The sequence below is a fragment of the Girardinichthys multiradiatus genome, chromosome 9, assembly GCF_021462225.1.
Source record: "Girardinichthys multiradiatus isolate DD_20200921_A chromosome 9, DD_fGirMul_XY1, whole genome shotgun sequence".
NCBI lineage: Eukaryota > Metazoa > Chordata > Actinopteri > Cyprinodontiformes > Goodeidae > Girardinichthys > Girardinichthys multiradiatus.
In genome coordinates, this window is record NC_061802.1 from 15,710,555 (window position 1) to 15,734,393 (window position 23,839).

Sequence of the window (23,839 nt, forward strand, 5' to 3'; positions counted from 1 at the left end):
TACTTTAACCCAGCTGACTGTTTTCCATCCATCTATTTGTCTTTGCAGTATGAGTTCAAGGTGAAAAACATCAAGAAGAAGAAAGTTCACATTGTGGTGTCTACAGATGGCGTCAAGGTTACCTTGAGAAAAAAGAAAAAAGTGAGTGATTTATTTACTTTGCTCTCTTTAGTGTTGGTTAGTTAAAAGCAAGAGTTAATATTTAGGTTAACACCTGTGATGATCATTGCAGTGAATATTACTGTTTGTTGTTAGGTTTTATTGCCATAATGAAGTGATTTTTCAAATTCCAAAAGTGAGTTGCTACAGACCTTCTGCAACACCCCTTCTTGTCTTTAAGAAGACTATCACTACTACAGTTGTTACAACTTTATAAACATTTTAAAAAGTTTAATTTTGGCTATGAAACTAGAAAATGTGTCATGTGTTCTCCTCTGGTTTTTATGACCTCCTCATTGATGTCTTGCAAGACACAACCTTGCCATAGCAAAGCTTTTCTGAGGTGACTGGAAAACCCAGATCAGGTGATTTTTAGTGCCTGAGCATACAAAGCAAAAAAACAATAACAAACAGGGACAAAGTCACTTTGACAACTCAAATATGACCCAAAGGATGAACAGCTTTTTTGGAGGTCATGGGAGAGTTCTTTGCAGAATGACAGTGATTGATGGTGAAATGCACACAGTATTCAGTTAAAACCAGATATTTATCATACACACACTTTATAGAAAAACAAACTTTCTTTTTTTACTGTCTGACATTAAATCAGGCAGATGTTTTACCATTTTAAGTTGGTTAAGGTTACAATTTTTTTCTATTTGCTAAATGCCAGAATAACGAGACAGTGCTTCTTTTGTTTTTAATTACTTTGTTTAATTTCAAGTGTATGTATTTTATTGCATACCAAAAAGGAATTTTCTTACCTTGTTAGCGATCATAGAAAACTAAAAATCAGGCATGTTATCAGAAAGGGAATTGTAGATCTCTTCCAGTCGCCTCCATTCTTGGGTACAATTTGCCATAAAGTGCAACACCATCCCGTACTTATAAAGTACAATGGTAGCCAAAGGGCTCCCAGTGATAATTTCATTTATGTTTTTTGTTCAGTTCATTAATAGATGTTTATTTTGGCTAAACAATTATTTTTTCCCTAGAAACAACTATTTTATTTATTTATATAGTTATTTTTTTAAATATATTTTGATTTGTGCATCCCACACTTTAAAGTATGAATTTCTACTTGCACCTTCAGTTTTACAAAGATAAATTCAATTAGGTTCCTTATGTATATGCATTTACTAATTAAATTGACCCTGAATATGCTGAATAGTCATATTCAACATATTCATGTTAGTTTGACTGCAACTCCAAGGGGATTTGTTTTCCATTACATCTTTAAGTTAAAATTTACTACTAGTGACTATAACTTTAAAATGGGTAGTAATTATTAAGTTTATGTATCTTTTAGGATTTTTTTTTATGTCCATCTGTTTGTCTTTGCTGTATGAGTTCAAAGTAATAACATCAAGGAGCACAAGGTGGCCGACAAATCTAAGTTACACCATTTCTGTCTGGAGAAATGGGCCAAAAATCCCTCAAACTATTGTGAGATGCTTGTGAAAGGCTACCCAAGTGTTTTACTCAAGTCATACAGTATAAAAGGCAATTCTGCTCTGTAAAAAAAGATCTAAACTTCTAAATTTGAAGTAGTTAAACAAGTCACTAATATTGATCTTGTTCAGTATTCTGGGAAATGGAAATAATTAAAGACACTCTAACACATTACTAAGCTACAAATTCAGTTCCCAACTGAAAAATACTGAAAAAAAAGACCTTCACCGAGGTTGCTAAAGGTTACTGAATTTATTTGTGAAGTACTGGTTACTTCACGGACCATGGTTACTGTCGGCTGTAATCCTATACTTAAACCATTATATTTTAAGCAGAAGAATTTGTGGTATTCTTGCTCGTTGCAGACTGAAGGATTGATGTTTTACCTAATTAGATGGCTATCCGAGGTGAGAAAGGACAGAAAGTGGGAAAGGACATGCTGCTCTATGGTGATCGAAACCAATGAAAGAGTGGAAATGAAAGGAGCTGAGGAAGTTCAGGGATGACAAAAGAGTTAAAGGAAACATGAGTGGTTTCATCAACTGCAGAATAACTGGTGCTTATGGGTACCCACATGGTTGGAGCAATTGCTTTCAGCATAGCACACAAAATTTACAGTGCACGCAAAGATCATGAAAATTACTATTTATTTTTCAAAATGTCAAAGACATATCTGTTAAAATGACTGAACAGTTATGAAAAACATAATCAAAGGCTAAATGTGAAGTAAATGAATAAAAGCCAGTGAAGATTATCCATCACCCGCCCTCTTGTCTCCTAAAATCTGAAATGTCATATTCCAGCCAGCGAGCTATTTACATCTCAGAGGATGGCGGGTAAACTGACAGGCCGTAGATGAGAGGGATTGAATGACTCAAGTAAACAAAGCCCTCTGTGGAGACAGAAATCAATATGAATAATTCCTGTGTCCTGGTGGGTTGACATTTTGATTGTGACCTTAAACTGAATGATAGATTTAATCAAATGGACAAATAAAAAAAAAGAAATGAAAAGCACACATGAACTCTTCTTAAAGATTTTTTTTATATACACAGGTTCTTCTGCTGCATGTAATTAAGGACTAGTCTTTGTTTTTGTCCCTAGAAGGAATCCTGCCTCCTGAATTCCTTTTCATATTTTGTCAAGAGGTTGACCAGTTCAAGGGGGCCGATTACTTTCGCAAGGCCATCCATCTAAACTAACAGAGAATATTATTCAGAAAGCAGCCAGGAAGCAATGTAAAGAATCAACGTTCACCATTCAATTTTACAACAAGGTGCAACTTTACATAGTTGTGTCCTGTAAATCCCCCCAAAATACATTCAGGTTTGTGATTCTAATTTTACAAAATGTAAAAAAACTTTGAGGGTTACATTTGTAGGGCTCTATATATGTGTCACATTTAGAATTTTGGCTAAATGAAGCTTGTGGTGTGCTTACAGAAGAAAGAGTGGACCTGGGATGAGAGCAAGATGATTGTGATGCAGGATCCAATTTACAGGTAAGGACACCTGAATGTGTGCTCATGTAACATTTAATTTAGCTCATCTAATTAGTGGAGTTTTTGAAAGTTTTTCAACGGCAGTTCTGTTGTTGAAGCTTTTCCCAAAGGAATTTTATCTGAACTTGATTAAATATTCTGTGCTGGTTCACAAAATGAGGAAGAGTTTTCTCACAGGTACCTTTGGCATTTTGGAAAAACAAAGATGTGACATCTCTTTGAGGATCACTTTTACTGACCTTTTAGAACAACGTTTTCTAAAGCACTGATGCGCAAACATCATGGAGGTGGAGGAGATTGAACATAACACAGATTTTGTATGTGTGTGTTTTGACACAGGGCAGAAAAAATCTCACATCACTGTATGAAAAAGAAACAGTGAAAAAAATCTGCAGAATTGAAAAGTATCTGGTCAGCACTGAAAAAGTATCACAGATTCTTTTTTATTATTTAAACAATAAATTATTGAAAATCTCACTGTTGTTTGCCCATTGCTGTTTTTTTAGGAAAATCTCCCTAGAAAGCTCATAAAGCTGTTGCCAGTTGCAGCTGTAGTTTGTTTTTTTATTGTATCAAAACCAGCCTTGTGTTTGACCCACCGCACACAACAGTCAGAATCGTATCATACCTAAAACTTAGACTAATGGAACTTATTTACTCCAAATGGTTTCACTTAAAGGACTGGATCATCCGTTGGGACATAAAATTTCAACTTTAGCGTTAGCTCTGTCTGTAAAATGACATTAATTGGGCAACTGAGTAAGCCAGAATGGCAAGACAACAACAAAACTGAAGTAGTATTGCTTTAGTTATTTTTTTGTTTTCTGTTCAAGATGGAAGAAATGTACCTAAATTTTCTCTTGCAAAATTGTGAATAGAAAATACTAACAGTTTTGCAAAGAAAAGAGCCAGTTAATAATGCCTTTAAATGATAAATGATGCCTTTAAGCGCTAGCTTAAAGGCATCATTTATAGAGAATCCAATTTATTGCTTATGATTTGCTTTGTGCCTTTAATAATAGTTTTACAAGCAAATACTAATGTGCACAAGCTTATTGTCAATATGGTCTTTAATAGTCATGTGCATGCTCTGAGGGGAGAAATATTTACTTTTCATTTTAGGCATTTTCTCTGTTTAACACTATGGCTGAAACTGAAACACCTGTCATTTTAGTGTGGGAGGTTTCATGGCTAAATTGGACCAGCCTGGTAGCCAGTCTTCATTGATTGCACATTGCACCAGTAAGAGCAGTGTGAAGGTTCAATTAGCAGGGTAAGAGCACAGTTTTGCTCAAACTATTGAAATGCACACAACATTATGGGTGACATACCAGAGTTCAAAAGAGGACAAATTGTTGGTGCAAGTCTCGCTGGCGCATCTGTGACCAAGACAGCAAGTCTTTGTGATGTATCAAGAGCCACGGCATCCAGGGTAATGTCAGCATACCACCAAGAAGGACGAACCACATCCAACAGGATTAACTGTGGACGCAAGAGGAAGCTGTCTGAAAGGGATGTTCAGGTGCTAACCCAGATTGTATCCAAAAAACATAAAACCACGGCTGCCCAAATCATGGCAGAATTAAATGTGCATCTTAACCCTCCTGTTTCCACCAGAACTGTCCGTCGGGAGCTCCACAAGGTCAATATACATGGCCGGGCTGCTATGGCCAAACCTTTGGTCATTCATGCCAATGCCAAACGTTGGTTTCAATGGTGCAAGGAGCGCAAATCTTGGGCTGTGGACAATGTGAAACATGTATTGTTCTCTGATGAGTCCACCTTTACTGTTTTCCCCACATCCAGAAGAGTTACGGTGTGGAGAAGCCCCAAAGAAGCGTACCACCCAGACTGTTGCATGCCCAGAGTGAAGCATGGGGGTGGATCAGTGATGGTTTGGGCTGCCATATCTTGGCATTCCCTTGGCCCAATACTTGTGCTAGATGGGCGCATCACTCCCAAGGACTACCAAACCATTCTTGAGGACCATGTGCATCCAATGGTTCAAACATTGTATCCTGAAGGCGGTGCCGTGTATCAGGATGACAATGCACCAATACACACAGCAAGACTGGTGAAAGATTGGTTTGATGAACATGAAAGTGAAGTTGAACATCTCCCATGGCCTGCACAGTCACCAGATCTAAATATTATTGAGCCACTTTGTGGTGTTTTGGAGGAGCGAGTCAGGAAACGTTTTCCCCAACCAGTATCACGTAGTGACCTGGCCACTATCCTGCAAGAAGAATGGCTTAAAATCCCTCTGACCACTGTGCAGGACTTGTATATGTCATTCCCAAGACGAATTGATGCTGTATTGGCCGCAAAAGGAGGCCCTACACCATACTAATAAATTATTGTGGTCTAAAACCAGGTGTTTCAGTTTCATTGTCCAACCCCTGTAGTAACACCATTGGTACAAAACAGTTTTATTGACTCCAAATGTACCAGTCTGTAGGGTGACTGTAGGGTGAACATTTGTTGCAGATAATAGTCTTAAAACTCGTTGTCTGATGGAATACATTCGCTTTTGGCTGTTGTGGCAAATTATAGACTGTAATTTGCTTTAGATTGTTTTCTGCCATCAGGATTTCACTATGCTTTATCTTTTGGGTTTTCGTTTCTTTGACTTTTTTTTTCTTTTTAGTTTTTTCCTGCAAGACGTATGCAATTTGTGATGGTTTTTATCAGGGTAAAGATAATTTTGTCAGACACCTGACAGCAAAGAAGTCATCCTTTATTTAGAAATCATTTGTGTCACTGATTGCAATTGCACAACTGCAACATTATCTGCAAGCTGCATTAGAATAGGAAATGTTGCACTGAAAACTTAAAAATCTGACTTCAATAGGTCATGAAAGTTGCAAGACTTGCATTAACAATGCAGCATGTGACAGGTTTCAAACAGATAGGGTGGTAATTGAATAGGAGCAGTTGGTGGAGAGATGTCATGAGAATTTAATTACAAATATGTTTATGTATGAGGGCATATCCATTATGGAGGTCTAACCTTACATGCTTATGGGCTGTTCTCATAACTCAAGGTTATGGCTGTAACCGTAATGTTGAGTTAATTCAATTCATTTGCTGGAGGGTGTTGACCTTTTAAATCAGCCAGCGGTTGTCTGTCAATACCTAACAAAAGCATAAAGTTTCACAACCCAAAGGGGCTGGTTATCAGAATTTGGGGGCCTAGCTGGATCTATGTTTATGTATACAAAATTATTGGTGTGTGTTCCAGTATCTCCAAATCAAATATATTGTGACAGTTCTTGGTTTGATGTAAGAAAAGGAGTGCATGATTAATTCTGTTTATAGTCTATTGAGAAGAAAGAATAAGGTTAAAACCTGTTTGTGCCACACTTTAAATTCTGCATTCGCACACACTGACACCCCCATATCCCAGCCGGTGCATGTCTGAAGCGCATCCAGGAGCCCGTTGGGGGTTTGGGCTTTTGGAAATGATTCTGTCAGAAAGATGGATTCAGCCCTGCTGTCTGAGTAAGCAACTCTGAGCTTAGAAATTTTGTTTGGTTGGGGACGCTGTAGCTTGCTCCACAAATCTCTTTCTTTGACTTTCTTTTTTAGTATTACAGTAACAAAGTTCTCTAAAAAGAGGTGGAGAAATCTGGGGACAGAGATACAGAGTGGGACAGGTGTGTCTCATCTATCTGTCATTGTCTTTTGTTAAACTGAGTCCTTCCTGTCCTGAGGAGAACTGTTTTGAGTCACGGGATGATGGTCCACACAGTTCCTTTATTCTTTCAATATGAACCTCTGTCAAAGACCAACTTTGGTTGTTGAAGATATTTACATGTTTCCAACAGAACGTAGTGCTGACTAGCATTGGATTTTGTTTAAAATGTTCCAAGTTTAAACTTTCGCTACAGTAGAGTTTAATAACAACTGTCATGATGGATGAACAACTACATTTATGGAGACAGAGGGTGCAATGACACATGAATTGTCTGTTATTGCATATGTTTTCGTGACTGCAATTCCATAGCAGGTTCACAATGACTTTTCCTCTTCTTCTCCAAATTGCTGCCCTTCTTTTAACCACTATCTTGTGCTAAACTTACCCCACCAGGCTTATGTATCTCATAAGAGATAAAGCAAAATGTTGAGGGGAAAAAATTATGTGGAATCCATTTATTAGTCTATTAATATATATATATATATATATATATATATAATATATAAATATATATCAATGATGAACTCTGATCAGATTTTTCTGTCCCAACCATTCTTCTGTGTCTCCTTAATCACAAAGTAAGTGAAAACTTCATATGGACATTAATCAAAGTAGAAAATGTTAACTGTGGCAGTGGCAGTAAAAACATTTAGATAGACATTATAATTTAACATTTTAGGATTCTTGTTTGTTTTGTTTTTTTCTCCTCACCTGCATCAAAATTACTTATAGCTTACAGCAGACAATGTTATTTCCATACACTCTTTGTTCCTCCCAACAAGTGCTGGTCTTTAAGTATCTGATACATTTTGCTCTAGCTGGGATTTACTACAATGAGTGATGGATTATCTCCTAAATGCCTTAATATTGTTTCATTTAAATATGGACAAAACTGCCATTTGCTCAGTGGTGGAGTTTCAGGTGCATTTTTGTAGTTATCAGATGATCTCAAAATTGATCTCAATATTGCAGCAAAAAGTTTTGTTTGTGGCCTCCGGAATCTTAAAAATGAAAACGGCACAAATGAAAAATCTTTGCTGCACAAATCAGCGTGAATGTTTGTTTGATTTGAAGAAGGTTGTGGGGGTGTACAACTTCACTAAGATTTGTGATTCTATCTAATAGTCATAGATTTGTTTTAAAGCAGTGTCTATCATGTTAAATATGTGAAACAAATAAAACTAGAAAAGAGGTTTGGGGATTTGCAAATGGTAATGAGGTCTTTTGAATGTCATCTTTCAGAAGTGACTGAAGTTCTCTTTTTAGACTTGTAGCATCTGTTGTTTGTAATGCAATCTGAAATAATGTTCTTTTTCACTGGCTTGGTCCATTGTCTGCTTTGTGTTACAATCTTTAACAGCATGCTAGATAGTTTTGGCTGTCAATCACATGAAAACAGCTGTTTAACAAGAGCACTTTTACATCATCCTACCGCTGCTGATGCTTTGCTGGCTGTTAGATTTCATCAGATACATTTTTATTTTTCTGAACACAATCCTTTAAATGAAATGGCAAAACCGCTGGAACTAAAACAAATAACTCACAGTCAAAAGTAGCATGTTCTTTCAATTTTGTCTTGAATAAAAAAATAGATATTCTAAATAAAAAACAAAACTTTAAATCTTATAGTTTAAAACTTAATATAAAGGTAAACATGTATCTTGTTTGTAAAAAAACAACAGTATAAAGTATTTCCCCACTTGCAGATTTCTTCTGTTGTTGCTTTTTTGTCACACCCGCATGTTCTGGATCATGAAACACTAGCTGGTGTTTGATAAGGATGATATAATTTAAGGGCAATAACAACTAACCAAACAAACCTTGCCCCAAAGAAATAGGTAACTGCCTCTCGACCTAAGATCTGCTTGAGACAAGCGCACTAACAAACGTTTGTTATAACTGGCAATGAGTCTGTTACATCGCCATGGAGGAATTTTGTTCCACTCTTCTGTGCAGGATTATGTTTTGATACTTTGGTTTAAAGAAATGTCACAACATCTTAATCAGATTTAAATCTAGGTCACTCCAAAACCTTAATTTTTAAGCCATTTACAGGTGGACTTGCTGGTGTGATTTAGATCATTATTCTGTTATGTGACCCAAGTGCACATGAGCATAACGTAACAAGCTAATGACTGGGCATTCTCTTTCAGAATTTTCTACTAGACAAGATTGTTGTTGATTGTTTCATCAGATATGCAACAAATAGCCCACAGGAAATATTTTTTAAAGGTCTGGGGTATCATCAATTTATGTTTTGGATGGAACATTGTGGGTTTTTGTTTTTGGTTTTCTCTTTGGAGTTCTTCCGCAGATGTCATTTATGATCTGTCTCTTTCTTTTTGTTGGATAATGAGCACAGACCCAAATTGTGGAAAGACTGCTTGCAGTGTTTTAGTTGTTGTTCTCGGTTATTTTGTGAACTAAAATAACTTTGCTAGGCACGCATTTATGGGAAGGTTCAGCACTGCTCGATATTTTCTCCATTTGTGCACAATGGCCAATTGTGGTTGCAGTTCCAAAGCCTTAGCCTCAAATATTTGTATTTACAATGTCTGTACATTGAGAGCATGGTGGGACCGTAGTGTGCACAAACCTGGCCAATAAAGCTGATTCCAATTCTGAAATGTCTGTGCTTTTAAGAACCTTTCGCCTACTTCCTGCTACCAGACAGGCACTTCTTAAGTTATTTCTTGATTCTGTAAGTCTGGTAGTACCCAGGCCTGAGTGTGTTTTCAAAAAAAGCAGTTAAAATCCTGTTTCATTTCTGATTTAACAAAGTGGTCTTTTTTACTCTTTGATATAGGGACAGGTTGGTTTTAATAACTTTTTTCCCATAATAAATTAGTTATTCGAGCTGTATTTTGTATTTACTCAGGTTTTCTTGGTCTGTTATGTTTGAAACAATGTGACAGAAAAGCAAAGGGGGAAGAAATCTTTAGGGAGGCAAATAGTTTTTCACAGCACTGTATGTACTTATATATATATTTACAGAACTGTAAGATGTCTGTTTTTAATGCCAAACAGCTAATCACAATTCCTGTACTACCAGAACAAACAACGTTAATGCTTTCTATTCAGCAAAAGTCTACCTTCTACCTTTGTTTAAAAGTTAGAAATAAGTTCAGGGCCCATGTAAATGTAGGACTGATCTGGTTTCGGATAAAGTTTGATTTAACGTTATATCTCACCTCCCTGTGTTTTCTAAGCTAATAATTGTTTGCCCTGTTCACTGTTTCCAAGAAATAGTCCTGAGGTCAGATTGAACGATTTGAAACTAAGTTCCCTGTCTCAGTATGACCTTGTTTCCGTTCATTTAACTTTTTATATAAATATAAAATGCACTCTTGAATGATTCTATAGATTATGACGACACGTGTCAGGCTTTGAAAAAATGTGTATGCTAAGATTTTACAGCTTTTTAAAATCCGCTGCATAACACTTGAGACATTGGAATACATCACTTGAATGTTTTCATCTGAATGCACAATGTAATCTCCTGAAATTAGACTCAAGAACTGTTGTAGACAAACTGTAATTTGCATGAAAGATGAGATCCAGTAAAGAGACGTGTCCTTGACTTCTTAGCTGTACATACCATCTGTTTGTCTTGATTGAACCATTTACAGGAATGTTGGATTTGCATAACGCATTTGAAGTTTGGATGTTCAAAACAAAGATTTGAATTCAGATTTTATCTGAATTTTATTATTATTTAATTGCTAATAAGGAACATTACACATATTTTTGATGTATATCACCTTTAACAGAATATAACCTAAGGTTCTGTACTCCAAACCTACTCCCAGATAACTAAGACTGAGTCTGGCCACTCTGGAAGGAAGCTCATTTCAGTTGCCTCCGAGATCTTTGCTTTTTGTAAATGTGCTTCTGTTTGTGTCTTCTGACTATGTCCATCAAGGTGCACTAAATAAGCCGGGAAGCTTGTTAGCTTTTTAAAGTCTTAGGCCATGGTTCTCAATTAGAAAAAAAGTGGAAAGCTCCTTTGAAGTTGGATTTAGATTATATTGGTGTCATTTTTGAAGAACAATGGTAAGATAGAGCGGCAGATGGATAGACAGAACCAGGATAGCCAGTGATGGCATCCCCAGCAACCCTCTTCCCTTTAGTACACCTCACAAAATGCCTAGAGGACAAAAGTTGAAAGTATTCTAGAGTGGTATGTTCTCTTGTCTTTCCCATTTTGAAGAGAGGCTTGGAAAAATGGGACCCTGTGTCACACCATATTTTTACACTATGCAAACAAGATTTCATGGGTTTCTAATTAAAGGTTTAAAGAAAAGATATGCTCAAAAAAGTAAAGTATAAACATTTAATTAATATGAATTGTTAGAGTTGTTGCCACAAAGTTGTTGGCGCCAGTGATTTGGGAATTGTTTGATTTTGATTAAATAAATATTATTTTAATGTGGGACTTTTTTTTCCCTCTCTGAATTAATGTACATTAATTAAAGGGGGGGGCTGCACGGTGGCGCAGTTGGTAGCACTGTTGCCTTGCAGCAAGAAGGTCCTGGGTTCGATTCCCGGCCTGGGGTCTTTCTGCATGGAGTTTGCATGTTCTCCCCGTGCATGCGTGGGTTCTCACCGGGTACTCTGGCTTCCTCCCACAGTCCAAAGACATGCCTGTTAGGTTAATTGGTCACTCTAAATTGACCTTAGGTGTATGAATGAGTGTGTGCATGGTTGTTTGTGTGTTGCCCTGCGATGGACTGGCGACCTGTCCAGGGTGTACCCTGCCTCTCGCCCATAGACTGCTGGAGATAGGCACCAGCTCCCCCGCGACCCACTATGGAATAAGCGGTAGAAAATGACTGACTGACTAATTAAAGGGAAGATTTTCCTAAAGTATTTATTTATTTATTGTAAAATTTTAAATACTACAATAAAAGATTGTGTTTTAATGCGTTTTACACATTTTTAAGTAGTGGTGCCAATAAATGTGCAGGGAAGTGTAAGAGGAAAAATAACTGAATAGATTTAAATGAAAAGCACTGGATATAAAATGTTTATGGCTCTCAGCTTTCTTCTGTCTGGTTTGGTATCAAGGTTGAAAGACTTTCAGATTTTTTTGACAGTTTTAACTGTTCATTTTGTGTTTTGGACCCAGTCTGTCATTTACAATCACCATAAATGCTCTGAGCAGATATATATATATATATATATACATAATGTTATTAACAAGTGACTTTCCTTAGGTGGAAAGTAGAAATTAGGGAGAGGTTGGAAGTTTGTTTGTTGTATATGTGTGTACATGTCAGTCTGGATTGTAACTTCTCTGGGCTTCAGCTGTGGTAATTGCTGTCATCCAATATGAGGCTGCCCGCCCTCGCCATCTGTGAACAGTCTGTCCTAAAACTGCTCAGCTCTGCCCCTTCCTTCTCACATCAAACCCTTCCAGAGAGAAATTCACACCCAGCCAATTAGAGTCAAACTTCTTTTTGTGTGTATGTCAGAAACACCCTGATTATCTGATATGTGAAACAAGCTCGGATGTGAAGTAGGCACACACACAAGCATATTTTGCTTTGATATTTCAGCTGATAATACACAAACACACACTTACATATGTAACACTGTGCAGTTTTTTCCAGCCCAATAATATCTAATATGGCCTCTTTCTTAGCTGGAGCTTGGCCTTTTGTGCTTTTGGATCAGAGACTGTCTGGTCACATTTGGAAATATTTTAGCATGTTAACTGCACTGAAGTAAAACTCTTGAGATGAAAAAGCAAGCCATTTTCTCTGATCTGAAACACCCTTGAATGACATCATCTGATTGCTCTATTCCCCTAATGCACAAGAGAACAATCAAGCAGTTTTTATATCCACAATCCCAGTGTAATGGACAGAAGAGGCAATATACATTTAAGCTATTTTCTGATGAATTCCTATAGCCAGACAAAAGTGTTGGTGAAAAAAGAGAAAGAGGTCTATGGATTATTTTGGGTCTTACAAAGTGGAGAGACAAGTAGCCACAAAGCTTTCATACAGTGGTCCCTTTAAATACGTTTATAAGGTATGAGCTCAAGAAACAAACGTTGCTTTCACTTCCTTTGTGCTAAAACTGAACCATAGTTATTTAAACTTTAACACAAGCACTACAAACTTACAAAAACTAGATGTAATAACTGTCCCTTTGCTTTTTTGTTGACCAGTGGACCATAGCATCAGATGACATGGCACCCCAAAACATCACAGACTGTGGAAACACTGGACTTCAAGTAACATGGATTCTGCTCCTCTTCTCTGCCTCAAGACTCTGGGACCTTGATATCCAAGTGAAATGCAAACTTTACTTTACCTGAAAAGAGGACTTTTGATCACTGAGCATCAGTCCAGTACTGAGCTGACTCCAGCTTCAGTCCATTCCTTGTGAAACTTCTTGAATGGATTTTGGGTGACAGTCTTCTGAAGGCTTTGGTTATCCCTGTTGCTGGTTCACCCTTTCCTACCACATTTTTTCCTTTCACTCAACTTTCATTGAATATGCTTGCATACAGCACTCCGTTAACAACCAGCTTCTTTACTATTGACCTTTCGTACTGTCTTCTGTACATTTGTCAAGAAAGCAGTCTTCATACATGACAGTGCCCAACATACTGAAAATTACAATGAGTGCTGAGACTAATCATAGACCAATGATTAATACAAACCAAGAAATAAACGTAAACTAACTCATGTTGGGGCTGAGAATTTAGCTAAGCATTTCAAATGGGTGAACTATGGACATAAATCTATTCAGTTTTAAGCTTTTTGAACTGAACTCGGATCTAGTTTCTGCGAAGAACTCTTTTGTACAGCAGTACAACATCTGAAACAAATGACTAATTCTCATTAATAATTTTAAGATTTCTTATCAGGATTAACAGCTTATGATTATCTTCTCTTGCTCAGTGAATTTATCATCTGTTTTATTTTTCTTTCGTAACTTCACTTGCAGACGTAGCTGTATAGTTTTAAAAGTTAATGTAGCGCTCACAAAAAAAGAAATTGTTTTCTTTCAGACCCCAGAGTTTTCTGCTTTTCTTCATTGCTGGGTTTTTGTCAAAAATACAGAAAAAACCACATGAACCGTGAGTTTGAACAGTCTCAACACAGAACTGTGTTTTGCACATATTGGCCAACATCTTTCTCTTCCCCAAGTGAAGCATAAGAAAATTTGTAAAAGAAGTACTTCTCAAATAAAGCAGTGGCACAGCCCCAGCTTCAATCAGTGCAGCTGTTTTTTTTGGAGTCATGCGTTATTCTTCAAACGTCCTTTGAATGGCATTTTCAAATTTGTTACAAGAGCTGGTGATATTTTCCCATCACTTGGTGGACTTTATTGTTTCCCTCCTAAGAAAAACAGATGTCACCTGCTTAAATAACTGAGACACTGCTTAGTTTCCATTTTATTCAGGTCACCTTTAGTTTATTGTCTACATTCTTAAACATACAGATATTCAAAATTATTGTACCATGCGTCTTAACTGACCTGAAACAGTGACAAACATCTGCTCACAGTAAATGCACTGTCTGCTCTGAAAGTGTATAGTTTGGAGTAAATGTTCATTCTTTTATATTTCAATCTAATATAATTTGGCCGTTTGAAAGAATTTTACACTCAGTCAATGACCTGCATCTTATCCCTATCACCATTGCTAATCTTTAAAATGACTGCACTTAAAGTTCCTATTTATTTCTTCCACAAGGCTTCAATCTTCATTGTTTGCAGCAGCAGCTCTCAGTTGAATGTAAATGACAACAAAGGGTGTTTCCTTTCTCTGCACCCTCTCATTGCTCTCCACTGCCTCTGGGCATTCTGTCTGCATTTACATGTGTGAGTTGGGATATAAGCCTGACCTTGGTTCGTGAGTCTGTATTAGCAACAGCATCACATTCTCCTGAGTGAAACTGGGTGCTTCAGTTAAATACGATTGGTGTGTGGAGCCCACATGGACACTAATCAGTATTAGGAATCTGTTCAGGTGGCTTAGGAAGGAAAGGTGCTGGGTTAGTAAAGCCTGTTTTTGCTCTGTTCTCATCTCTGCCCTAGAAATTTAAATTCAATACACAATATCAGTCTTTGGCCAATAAAAAAAGGATGGTCACCCTAGACGGACTTACTCCCAAGCACATATTAATATTTTTTGGTATAGTTTTAAACTTATTGAGTGTGGATAAGGGGATGGTATGCAAAAATATGAGTTTCTTGAGTTTATTCCTTAATGAAAATTAGAGCACAATAAAGGGCTTCTTACATTAAAATGTTTTAATTTAATTTACATTCCTTATCTTTTTGCATCTGAACTTGAATATTTGTCAAACTTATTGATAGGAAGACACTGAAACTCTTTACTTTGGACTTTTAAAAGCAAAATAAAGGTATAAAAGATATACATAAACAATCTGTATTTAGTTTAGGATAACTCCCTCAAGATTTGATAAATCTGTTAAAGATGTAAAGAAGAGCTGATTTTACTTGCAGGAAAACATTTTAATTAACCAGTTTTCTTTACTAATGAATCAGAAGCCAACATTATGTTTTTTTATGATTAATAAAACATTTTATTCAAATGTCCAGATAATCCTTAAATATAAATTAAAATAATTTTAAACTGTAATCTGGAAAACTTTGATACTTTGGAAAATGTGTAAGAACCCTGGTTATAGCTTTCCATATTAATTTCTGATGCTGTAGATTAAAACCATAATATATGGTGTGAGAACTTGAAAGAGAGATGTTCACTTCAAAACATAATATTAACATTAAAATATTTGGTTTCAGAGTGTGAAATTTGGACTAGAACTTTGGTCTAGAAGTTTGGCTCCAAACTGATAGTTCTGACACTACAGCGAGGTGTGTTGTAGACATGAGATTGTGTATTTGCAATACCAAACACTGGGCAGCTGATGTAGGATTGGAAGCTGGAGGGAATAAAGCTTAGAGTAGCTGAGAGGAGCCAAGCAGAGTAGAATTCAGAAATGTGGAAGCTCAGCTCAGCAGGGGAATGGGCTCATGGTCTCATAGGTGTTCCAGATGCAGAAGAACAAAGGGGGGAAACCCAGGCGAGCAATGGAAAGCTGGGCAACATACAAGCAGTCTATAAAAATCAGATAAAACAAGTTTAGGCAGGAGAATAGAAAGAGCTGAAGTCGATAATACAACCCCTTGTTTTATTTTTGTTTTTGTTTTGCCTAAATCCAGGATAAACATTCGAACTTTGCTTTGGTCCACTTCTGAAAGCGGAAACACAAAGTAGAGTCAGACCATTACAAGTCCATCTCAATTAATTAGAATGTCATTAATACGTTTATTTCAGTAGTGCATTGAAAAAGAAGGCCTAATAATATATAGGTAGGGTTTATTTCTGTTCACTTTGAATTTTACAGCTGACATTTAATTTAAACAGAAGATTTAAGTTTGTGGGGGAAAAAGAGAAGTCATTAAAAATAAAATTTTAAAACTGAGATGTCATTGCGTAAAAAAAAAAAAAAAAAAGTCTGTTCACAGTGCTGTGTCCAAGCATGTTAACCGAAAGTTGTGTTGAAGGATAAGTGTGGTAAAGAGGTGCATCTCTAAAAGGAATGGCTGAAGCCTTGAGAGGATTTCGAAGCAAAGCCTTTTTCAAGACCCCTCCTTGAACCGCCACCTTAACGTGGTGGAGGGGAATGAGTGCTCGAATGATCCTAGAGGCTATGTTGTCTGGGGCTTAAATGCCCCTGGTAGCGTCTCCCATGGCAAACAGGCTCTAGGTGACGGGTCAGACAAAGAGCGGTTCAAGAACCCCTCATGACGACTATTAAATCGAGGCACGTGACGTTGCCCGGTACGGCGGAGCCGTGGTCCCACTCTGGAGCCAGGCCTGGGGTCAGGACTCGTCGGAGAGCGCCTGGTGGCTAGGTTGCCACTCGAGGGACCCGGCCTGGCCTAGCCTGAACGAGAGACGCGAGGCCATCCCCCAGTGGGCCCACCACCTGCAGGAGGAACCGTGAGGGACCGGTGCAAAGAGGATTGGGCAGCGGACGAAGTTGGAGACCTCGGCGGCCCGATCCCCAGATGCTTAGGCTTGCTCTAGGGATGTGGAATGTCACCTTGCTGGGGGCGAAGGAGCCTGAGCTTGTGCAGGAGGTCGAGAGATATCAACTAGAAATAGTCGGGCTTGCCTCCACGCACAGTGTGGGCTCTGGAACCCATCTCCTCGAGAGGGGCTGGACTCTCTTCTACTCTGGAGTGGCCCATGGGGAGAGGCGGCGGGCTGGGGTGGGTTTGGTTGTTGCCCCCCAGCTCAGCCGTCTCATGTTTAACCCAGTGAATGAGAGGGTCGCATCCCTGCGCCTTCGGGTTGGGGACAGGTCTCTGACTGTCGTTTCGGCCTACGGGCCAAGCGGTAGTGCGGAGTACCCGGCCTTCTTGGCGTCCCTGTCGGGGTGCTGGATAGTGCCCCTCCCGGGGACTCCATTATTCTACTAGGGGACTTCAACGCCCACGTGGGAAACGACAGTGACACCTGGAGAGCCGTGATCGGGAGGAATGGCCTCCCCGATCTGAATCCGAGTGGTGTGTTGTTATTGGACTTCTGCGCTAGTCATGGATTGTCCATAATGAACACCATGTTCTAACATAAGGGTGTCCATCAGTTCACTTGGCACCAGGACACCCTAGGCAGGAGGTCAATGACCGACTTTGTTGTCATATCATCAGACCTTCAGCCGTATGTTTTTGACACTCGGGTGAAGAGAGGGGCTGAGCTGTCCACTGATCACTACCTGGTGGTGAGTTGGATCCGCTGGAGGAGGAGAAAGCTGGACAGATTTGGCAGGCCGAAGCGCATAGTGAGGGTTTGCAGGGAACATCTGGCGGAGCCCTTGGCCAGGGATGTATTCAACTCCCACCTCCAGGAGAGCTTTGACCAGATTCCGGGGGCTGTTGGAGATATAGAGTCCAAGTGGACCATGTTCTCCGCATCTATTGTCGATGCTGCTGCCCGTAGCTGCGGCTGTAAGGTCTGCGGTGCCTGTCACGGTGGCAATCCGCAAACCCGGTGGTGGAAACCGGTAGTAAGGGACGCTGTCAAGCTGAAGAAGGAGTCCTATCGGCTGTGTTTGGTTTGTGGGACTCCTGAGGCGGCTGACGGGTACCGTGAGGCCATGCGTGCCGCGGCCCGGGCAGTGGCAGAGGCAAAAACTCGGCCCTGGGAGGAGTTCAGCGAAGCCATGGAGAAGGACTACCGGTTGGCCTCGAAGCGATTCTGGCAAACCGTCCGGTGCCTAAGGAGGGGGAAGCAGTGCGTCTCCAACACTGTTTATAGTGGGGGTGGGAGACTGCTGACCTCGACTGAGGACATTATCGGGCGGTGGAAGGAGTACTTAGAGGATCTCCTCAATCCTGCCATCACGCATTCCCTGGTGCAAACAGAGGACGGGGACTCGGGGTTGGACTCTTTCATCACCCAGGCTGAATTAACCGAGGTGGTTCAAAAGCTCCGTGGAGGCAGGGCTTCGGGGGTGGATGAGATCCGCCCTGAGTACCTCAAGTCTCTGGATGTTGTGGGGCTGTCATGGTGTACACGCCTCTTCAACGTTGCGTGGCGGTCGGGGACAGTGCCTCTGGACTGGCAGACTGGGGTGGTGGTCCCCCTTCATAAGAAGGGGGACCAGAGGGTGTGTTCCAACTACAGGGGGTTCACACTCCTGAGCCTCCCTGGTAAGGCTTACCCCAGGGTATTGGGGAGGAGAGTCTGGCTGATAGTCGAACTTCGGCTTCAGGAGGAGCAGTGTGGTTTTCGTTCCGGCCGTGGAACACTGGACCAGCTCTATATCCTCTACAGGGTACTCGAGGGTTCGTGGGTCTTGTCCAACTGGTCCACATGTGTTTTGTGGACCTGGAGAAATCATTCGACTGTGTCCCTTGTGATGCCCTGTGGGGGGTGCTCCAGGAGTATGGAATCGGGGGCCCTTTACTAAGGGCCATCCGGTCTCTGTACAAGCAGAGCAGGAGTTTGGTTCGCATTGCCGGGCTGCCCTTTGTCACCAGTCCTGTTCATAACCTTTATGGACAGGATTTCTAGGCGCAGGCACAGGGGGTCTGGTTTGGGGACCAGTGGATTTCGTTTGGCCATCCGGGAGGGGCTCGGAGTAGAGCCACAGGTCCTCCACATCAAGAGGAGCCAGTTGAGGTGGCTCGGCCATCTATACCGGAAGCCCAGGGGACGGCCCAGGGCATACTGGAGGGACTACGTCTCTCGGCTGGCCTGGGAACACCTTGGGCTCCCCCCGGAGGAGCTGGAGGAGGTGTCTGGGGAGAGGGACGTCTGGGCGTCTCTGCTGAGTCTGCTGCCCCCGCGACCCGGTCCCGTATAAAGCGGAAGACGACGATGACGCCTTTTCAAGATTTACAGGCCGGAACTGCAGCTGAACAACATCGGATACATTTTTCCAGCCAAAGGGGAAAAAGAAATAGATTGTTGCTTCCTTGTTAAAAGTCTTCTTTTCAGATAAAGTACATTTTTACATTTCATTTGGAAATGATGGTCCCAGAAATTGGAGGAAGAGTGGAGAAATACCGGTCCCAATTAAGTAGATGACCTGAAGGCCCCTTTTTAAAACACCCTGGGCTTCCTTAACTACTCTCTTAACTGCCTCCATAGCATGCTGCATTGATGCAGTAAAATTCATTCAAATTTCATACAATCATTCATTTGAAATACATAGTTTTAGGTCTTTTTATTGAGTCACTAAGAGAGACTAATCTTTCCATATACTCAGAGTTGAGTAAATATTATTTGGGCTGTAAAAGAGCTCAAAGGTATGCTTAGTTTCTTTAATTGTTTTTTTGAATATTCTTTCCTTTAGGAAGATGGAAAACATTTTTGATCTGATTCAGATGCATCTGTAATTCTTATTGACTTTTTTTCTTCCCAGATATTGTTACCAATAAATCTCCCTACATTTTTAAATCACTTGTATCCCCTGCCTGTTATGGACTGGCCACCTTTTCAGGGTGTCTATTGCCCAATGACCGCTTGAGGTTTGCACCAGCTCCCCTGCATGGACGGATGGATGAATGAATGCATGGATGGATGATATTGCCTGGATTTTAAAAGGGAGGAGATGCCATGTAGTGAAATACAAGATCTCAAATGTGTGGAGGAGTAAGGTTAAAGGGAGGAAAAGAAAGCAGTGTTAATGAAAAATCTGAACTGTGCAGCAGTTTGACGTTGACATTTTAGCTGCCAGATGTATTTTCATTCCGAAGGGACTATCTAAAGGGTCCAGCGGTCTTAAACTCCTGTCTTTGGAATTATTTGGTGCAATTACCTATCATAATCGCTGTTTTGTTACTTCACATTTGTCTTTTTGAATAAAAGCATCTGATATTACGATAAAAATATCCAAATAGTCTCATGTCTGCACATTCGGAGTATTTTCCTGGATGTTTTTGTCTTGTTCTTCTTAGATCCTAGAGGAAAGAGTTGTTATTGGAGCGCACTCTGCAGGAATGTCAACAGATTTATCCAATTCTCTCTCTGTGATCTTATGTATAAGCTCCACATCAGCTTTGTTTCTCTTATTCATGACTTGCTGCCTCTTCTTTCTGTTTTTCTGCCCGAGAGTTCAACTAATGTTTTATAAGATTTGTTTTCCTTTCTGCCTCTCATCCTCCTCTGCTCTCTGTGGTTCTCCAGACTGAAAAAAAGACAAACACACTGCATGCTGCTTCATCATCCCCTCATATGGATTACAATTCCTGCCTGCGTTTGATCCATGTGACGTTGAGAGATTCTGTCATTGCATAAAATCTGTGGTGCACACAATCTCTATATGTTTACATGTATGTAAGGCAGGCACATGGTTCTTGGGTAGAATTAAACATATTCACCACACATCCCTTTTAGGCGAAGATCACCCCAGAAATGGTTTGGAGGCACTCTAAAATTTAAAACAAGATTATTGCATTCCATCGCAAAAGAAATGGGGAGCAAGATTGCAGTGAGCAGACTAATTAAAACACATGTGGCTGCCACTTGTGATGTACCAACTTGTTGGCCAATTTTCTTTTGACTGGCTTTGACCCATAATTGGCAGGTAGATTACTGAATATTCCTGTTCATCAAATGCATCAAAACTGAAATCTCCCACCTGTTTGGTGTGTGAACACATCAGCAAGCAGCATGTTGCTGGATGCTGGATGAGTTGACAAAAATCTGATTTTATTTAGAACTATATATTCGTTACATAAATTGGAGTTATATTGTAATCTCTTAATGTTCAGTTGAATTCAAAACTACTACCTCTACCAAAAAAAACAAAAACAATCAGTGTTGTTAATTTTTACTTTGTTTTTACATTTAACTAACTAATAATAATACTTTTCACACACCTAAGTTTGTTTGGGTCATAGTCCCTTGAAAGAAAATTCTAAAAAACCTAAATTGGAATTGGCAGGTCAATCGCCAGCAAAAGTTGAAATATTTCTAAAAGAAAGAAGACACAATGTTTGTTCAAAATGATGACTAATGATGAGAGTTTTACATGTTTTGGAGGCTTGATTTTGAACACGCTATAAAAATAAATTTGCAAACTCTTTTGAGATGTCCTACTTTACACTTATACTTGCAACTGCTCAACTCAGCTTACAATGTACACTGATCCTTCTCAAAACTAATCTATGTTCAAAATAAGACCATTGCAGTCCTAAAAGTCTTCTAGAAATCAAAAAAAATAAATTTATTGCACCTAAGCATTTTTGTTTCTTTTCTTCCTTGGGTGCTGTGAGCATAGCGTTAAGTCTTGCTCTCTGATTTTTATTAATACAATGAGAAATTACTTGTTCTAAACTGAATGGGGTCAGTATTTCCATAATGAGCACCAGCCAGATGTGACTAATCCAGTTAATTATAATACATTCTTCACTTACCATGAGAAAATTTGTCCCAGAAAAAGACAGCCTTCTTTTACAACAACAGTATTTTACAATGAAATAGGATTTAGAGATTTCGAATGATTGTAAATCCAGGTAAGTCAAGTTTCATCTGTATGTAGCGCTTTCTTGTATCTAAGGCTAAATTTAGTTCTCTGGGTTCTACTTATTTAAGGTCACACCCCAAGAACTAGTTTTACTACACCTCCCATGAACCACCAGGTACTGAGTGGTCATAAATAATTAAACTTAGTAAACTGCCTATGTCTGACCCATAAATAACAAGGCTTTATAAGTTTAAAGTATTTATTTCCCAAACTTCGAAATGAAAATTAAAGTAGACCACATGTGAACTTGTGGAATATACCATCACACTGAATAGTGTAACCGACCTTATGCTGGACTGAATGCTTATAAATCAAAACAGGTACTATCTGGTTGAAGTATTCTTTAACCTCGCCAATACCCCAACAGAAAACGCAAATAAATATACAACAAACTTTGTCAACCACCTGAGTTATAGAGAGGGACTTTCCCGTTCGTTTAAATGCTTATTGAGCTCTCAATGAACTTATTTTGAACAGTCCCGAACACATAAGAGTCCTTTAGTCTTAATTCAATACACAGAAATTAAAGGATAATTTGAATTAGTGGGCCCACAAAAAAATATATATATAAAACAAATAGAAGCCGGCAATATAGTCCATAAATCCCAGGTGCAGGCCTGTTACTGATGACACTCACCCTTGGTCCTCAATCCACAGTGACGGATTTATATAAGGTCCTGACGACTCATCTCGACAGGTAACCCACAGTTAATCCGCGCCTTTCTTGGTAAAGGCGGAGGACACCGCAGCCAAATCCAAACAGCGGGCCCAGCGCGGGCGCAACTAGTCTTCCCTTATCCACAGTCTCCGGTGCAAACCTCCAGCACACCGCCCGCTTCTTCCTCGATCCACCCACTGTCCCTCGGCGCTAGTGCACAGTTCAGTTGTTGCACTTTTTCTGTTGGTTTTCCCCCGGCTTTTCCCAAACCGGCTCACAAAAACGTTCCGGCAAACTCCACCCAGACACCTCGTCTTGAGCTGTCCTTTTCATACAAAGTACACTATATCGTTCGTTCTTAAAGTGACAGAACACAATATTTTAATAGACTTCTTACTTCAACTGTTTATTTTCTTTTTAATGGACTCTTGCCCATTTCAAACTCCTACCAAAAGACTTGGAAATTCTTATATCTTATTTTAAGATATTTAGCTGCATACATTAAATTTGTTATTTTTCAAAACAACAATAACATATTTATATTCCGGGGAACCCAGGGGGTTACATGTAAAATTAGCATTGTTAAGCAGCTTGCTTATCCATCAACTAGCCCTTCTGTTCCCATCCTCATAAAGTCATGCATAGTAATCTGAAGCTGAGCTTAAGAACAGTTACTCCTGCAGGTCCTTTGAGGAAAAACACCAGCATACTTCATAAATATTCCCCCATTCTTCAATAGTTTTGTAGTTTGTGTTTTTATAAACAAAAGAGTTTTATCCAGTCTTTTGTATGGCAGAAAATAGAACTTTGGTGACCTCATTTTTCACAAAGGAGCTCAGAATGTGCTTTTATCCAGGCGCAAGGGTTATGCATTATGTTAGTCAAAACTGCAAGATTCTTAGATTTAAATGGAGCTTAGCTGCTAACCTTCCTCCTTGACTTAAACTGATTTAATCATCCTGCTGTCTGATTCATGATTAAGCCTGTTCAGATTTGCCAAGTCTGTGCAATAAAATTTCCATGCTTTTCGTTATGTTGGCAAGCAGAGTTTGAGCTGACACAACATCTTTTCCTATAATGAACCTGTACTTGTGCCATTTCGTCTTTTTTAATCAAAATACTGCCTGATCTCTGTACTGTGCGGTTAGGTTACCTCTGTGTCAGATGCATCCTGCTCTGGACATCATGTTCAGTCAGGTCTGTTGACTGGGCCGAGTAATAAAATATCCAGGAAAAAAAGCTGAGCTTTGTTTCTGTCCAGGAGATTTTTTTTTTTTTCAGACAAGAGTGCTCTTGGGTGTTGATGTGTTAAGCTGGGGACACACTACACGACTTTCACAGTT

At 39.4% G+C, this 23,839-nt stretch overlaps 1 protein-coding gene across 2 annotated transcripts in view; it reads left to right on the forward strand.

Annotated features, from left to right (window-relative positions):
• LOC124873932 (carboxyl-terminal PDZ ligand of neuronal nitric oxide synthase protein-like) overlaps nt 1-23,839 on the forward strand; it is a 227,368-nt gene that overhangs the window by 85,250 nt on the left and 118,279 nt on the right. For both annotated transcript variants that reach the window (XM_047374992.1, XM_047374993.1), the window contains exons 3-4: nt 49-141; nt 3,054-3,112. In XM_047374992.1, the coding sequence (XP_047230948.1) occupies nt 49-141; nt 3,054-3,112 (152 nt within the window). The remainder of the gene's footprint in view (nt 1-48; nt 142-3,053; nt 3,113-23,839) is intronic.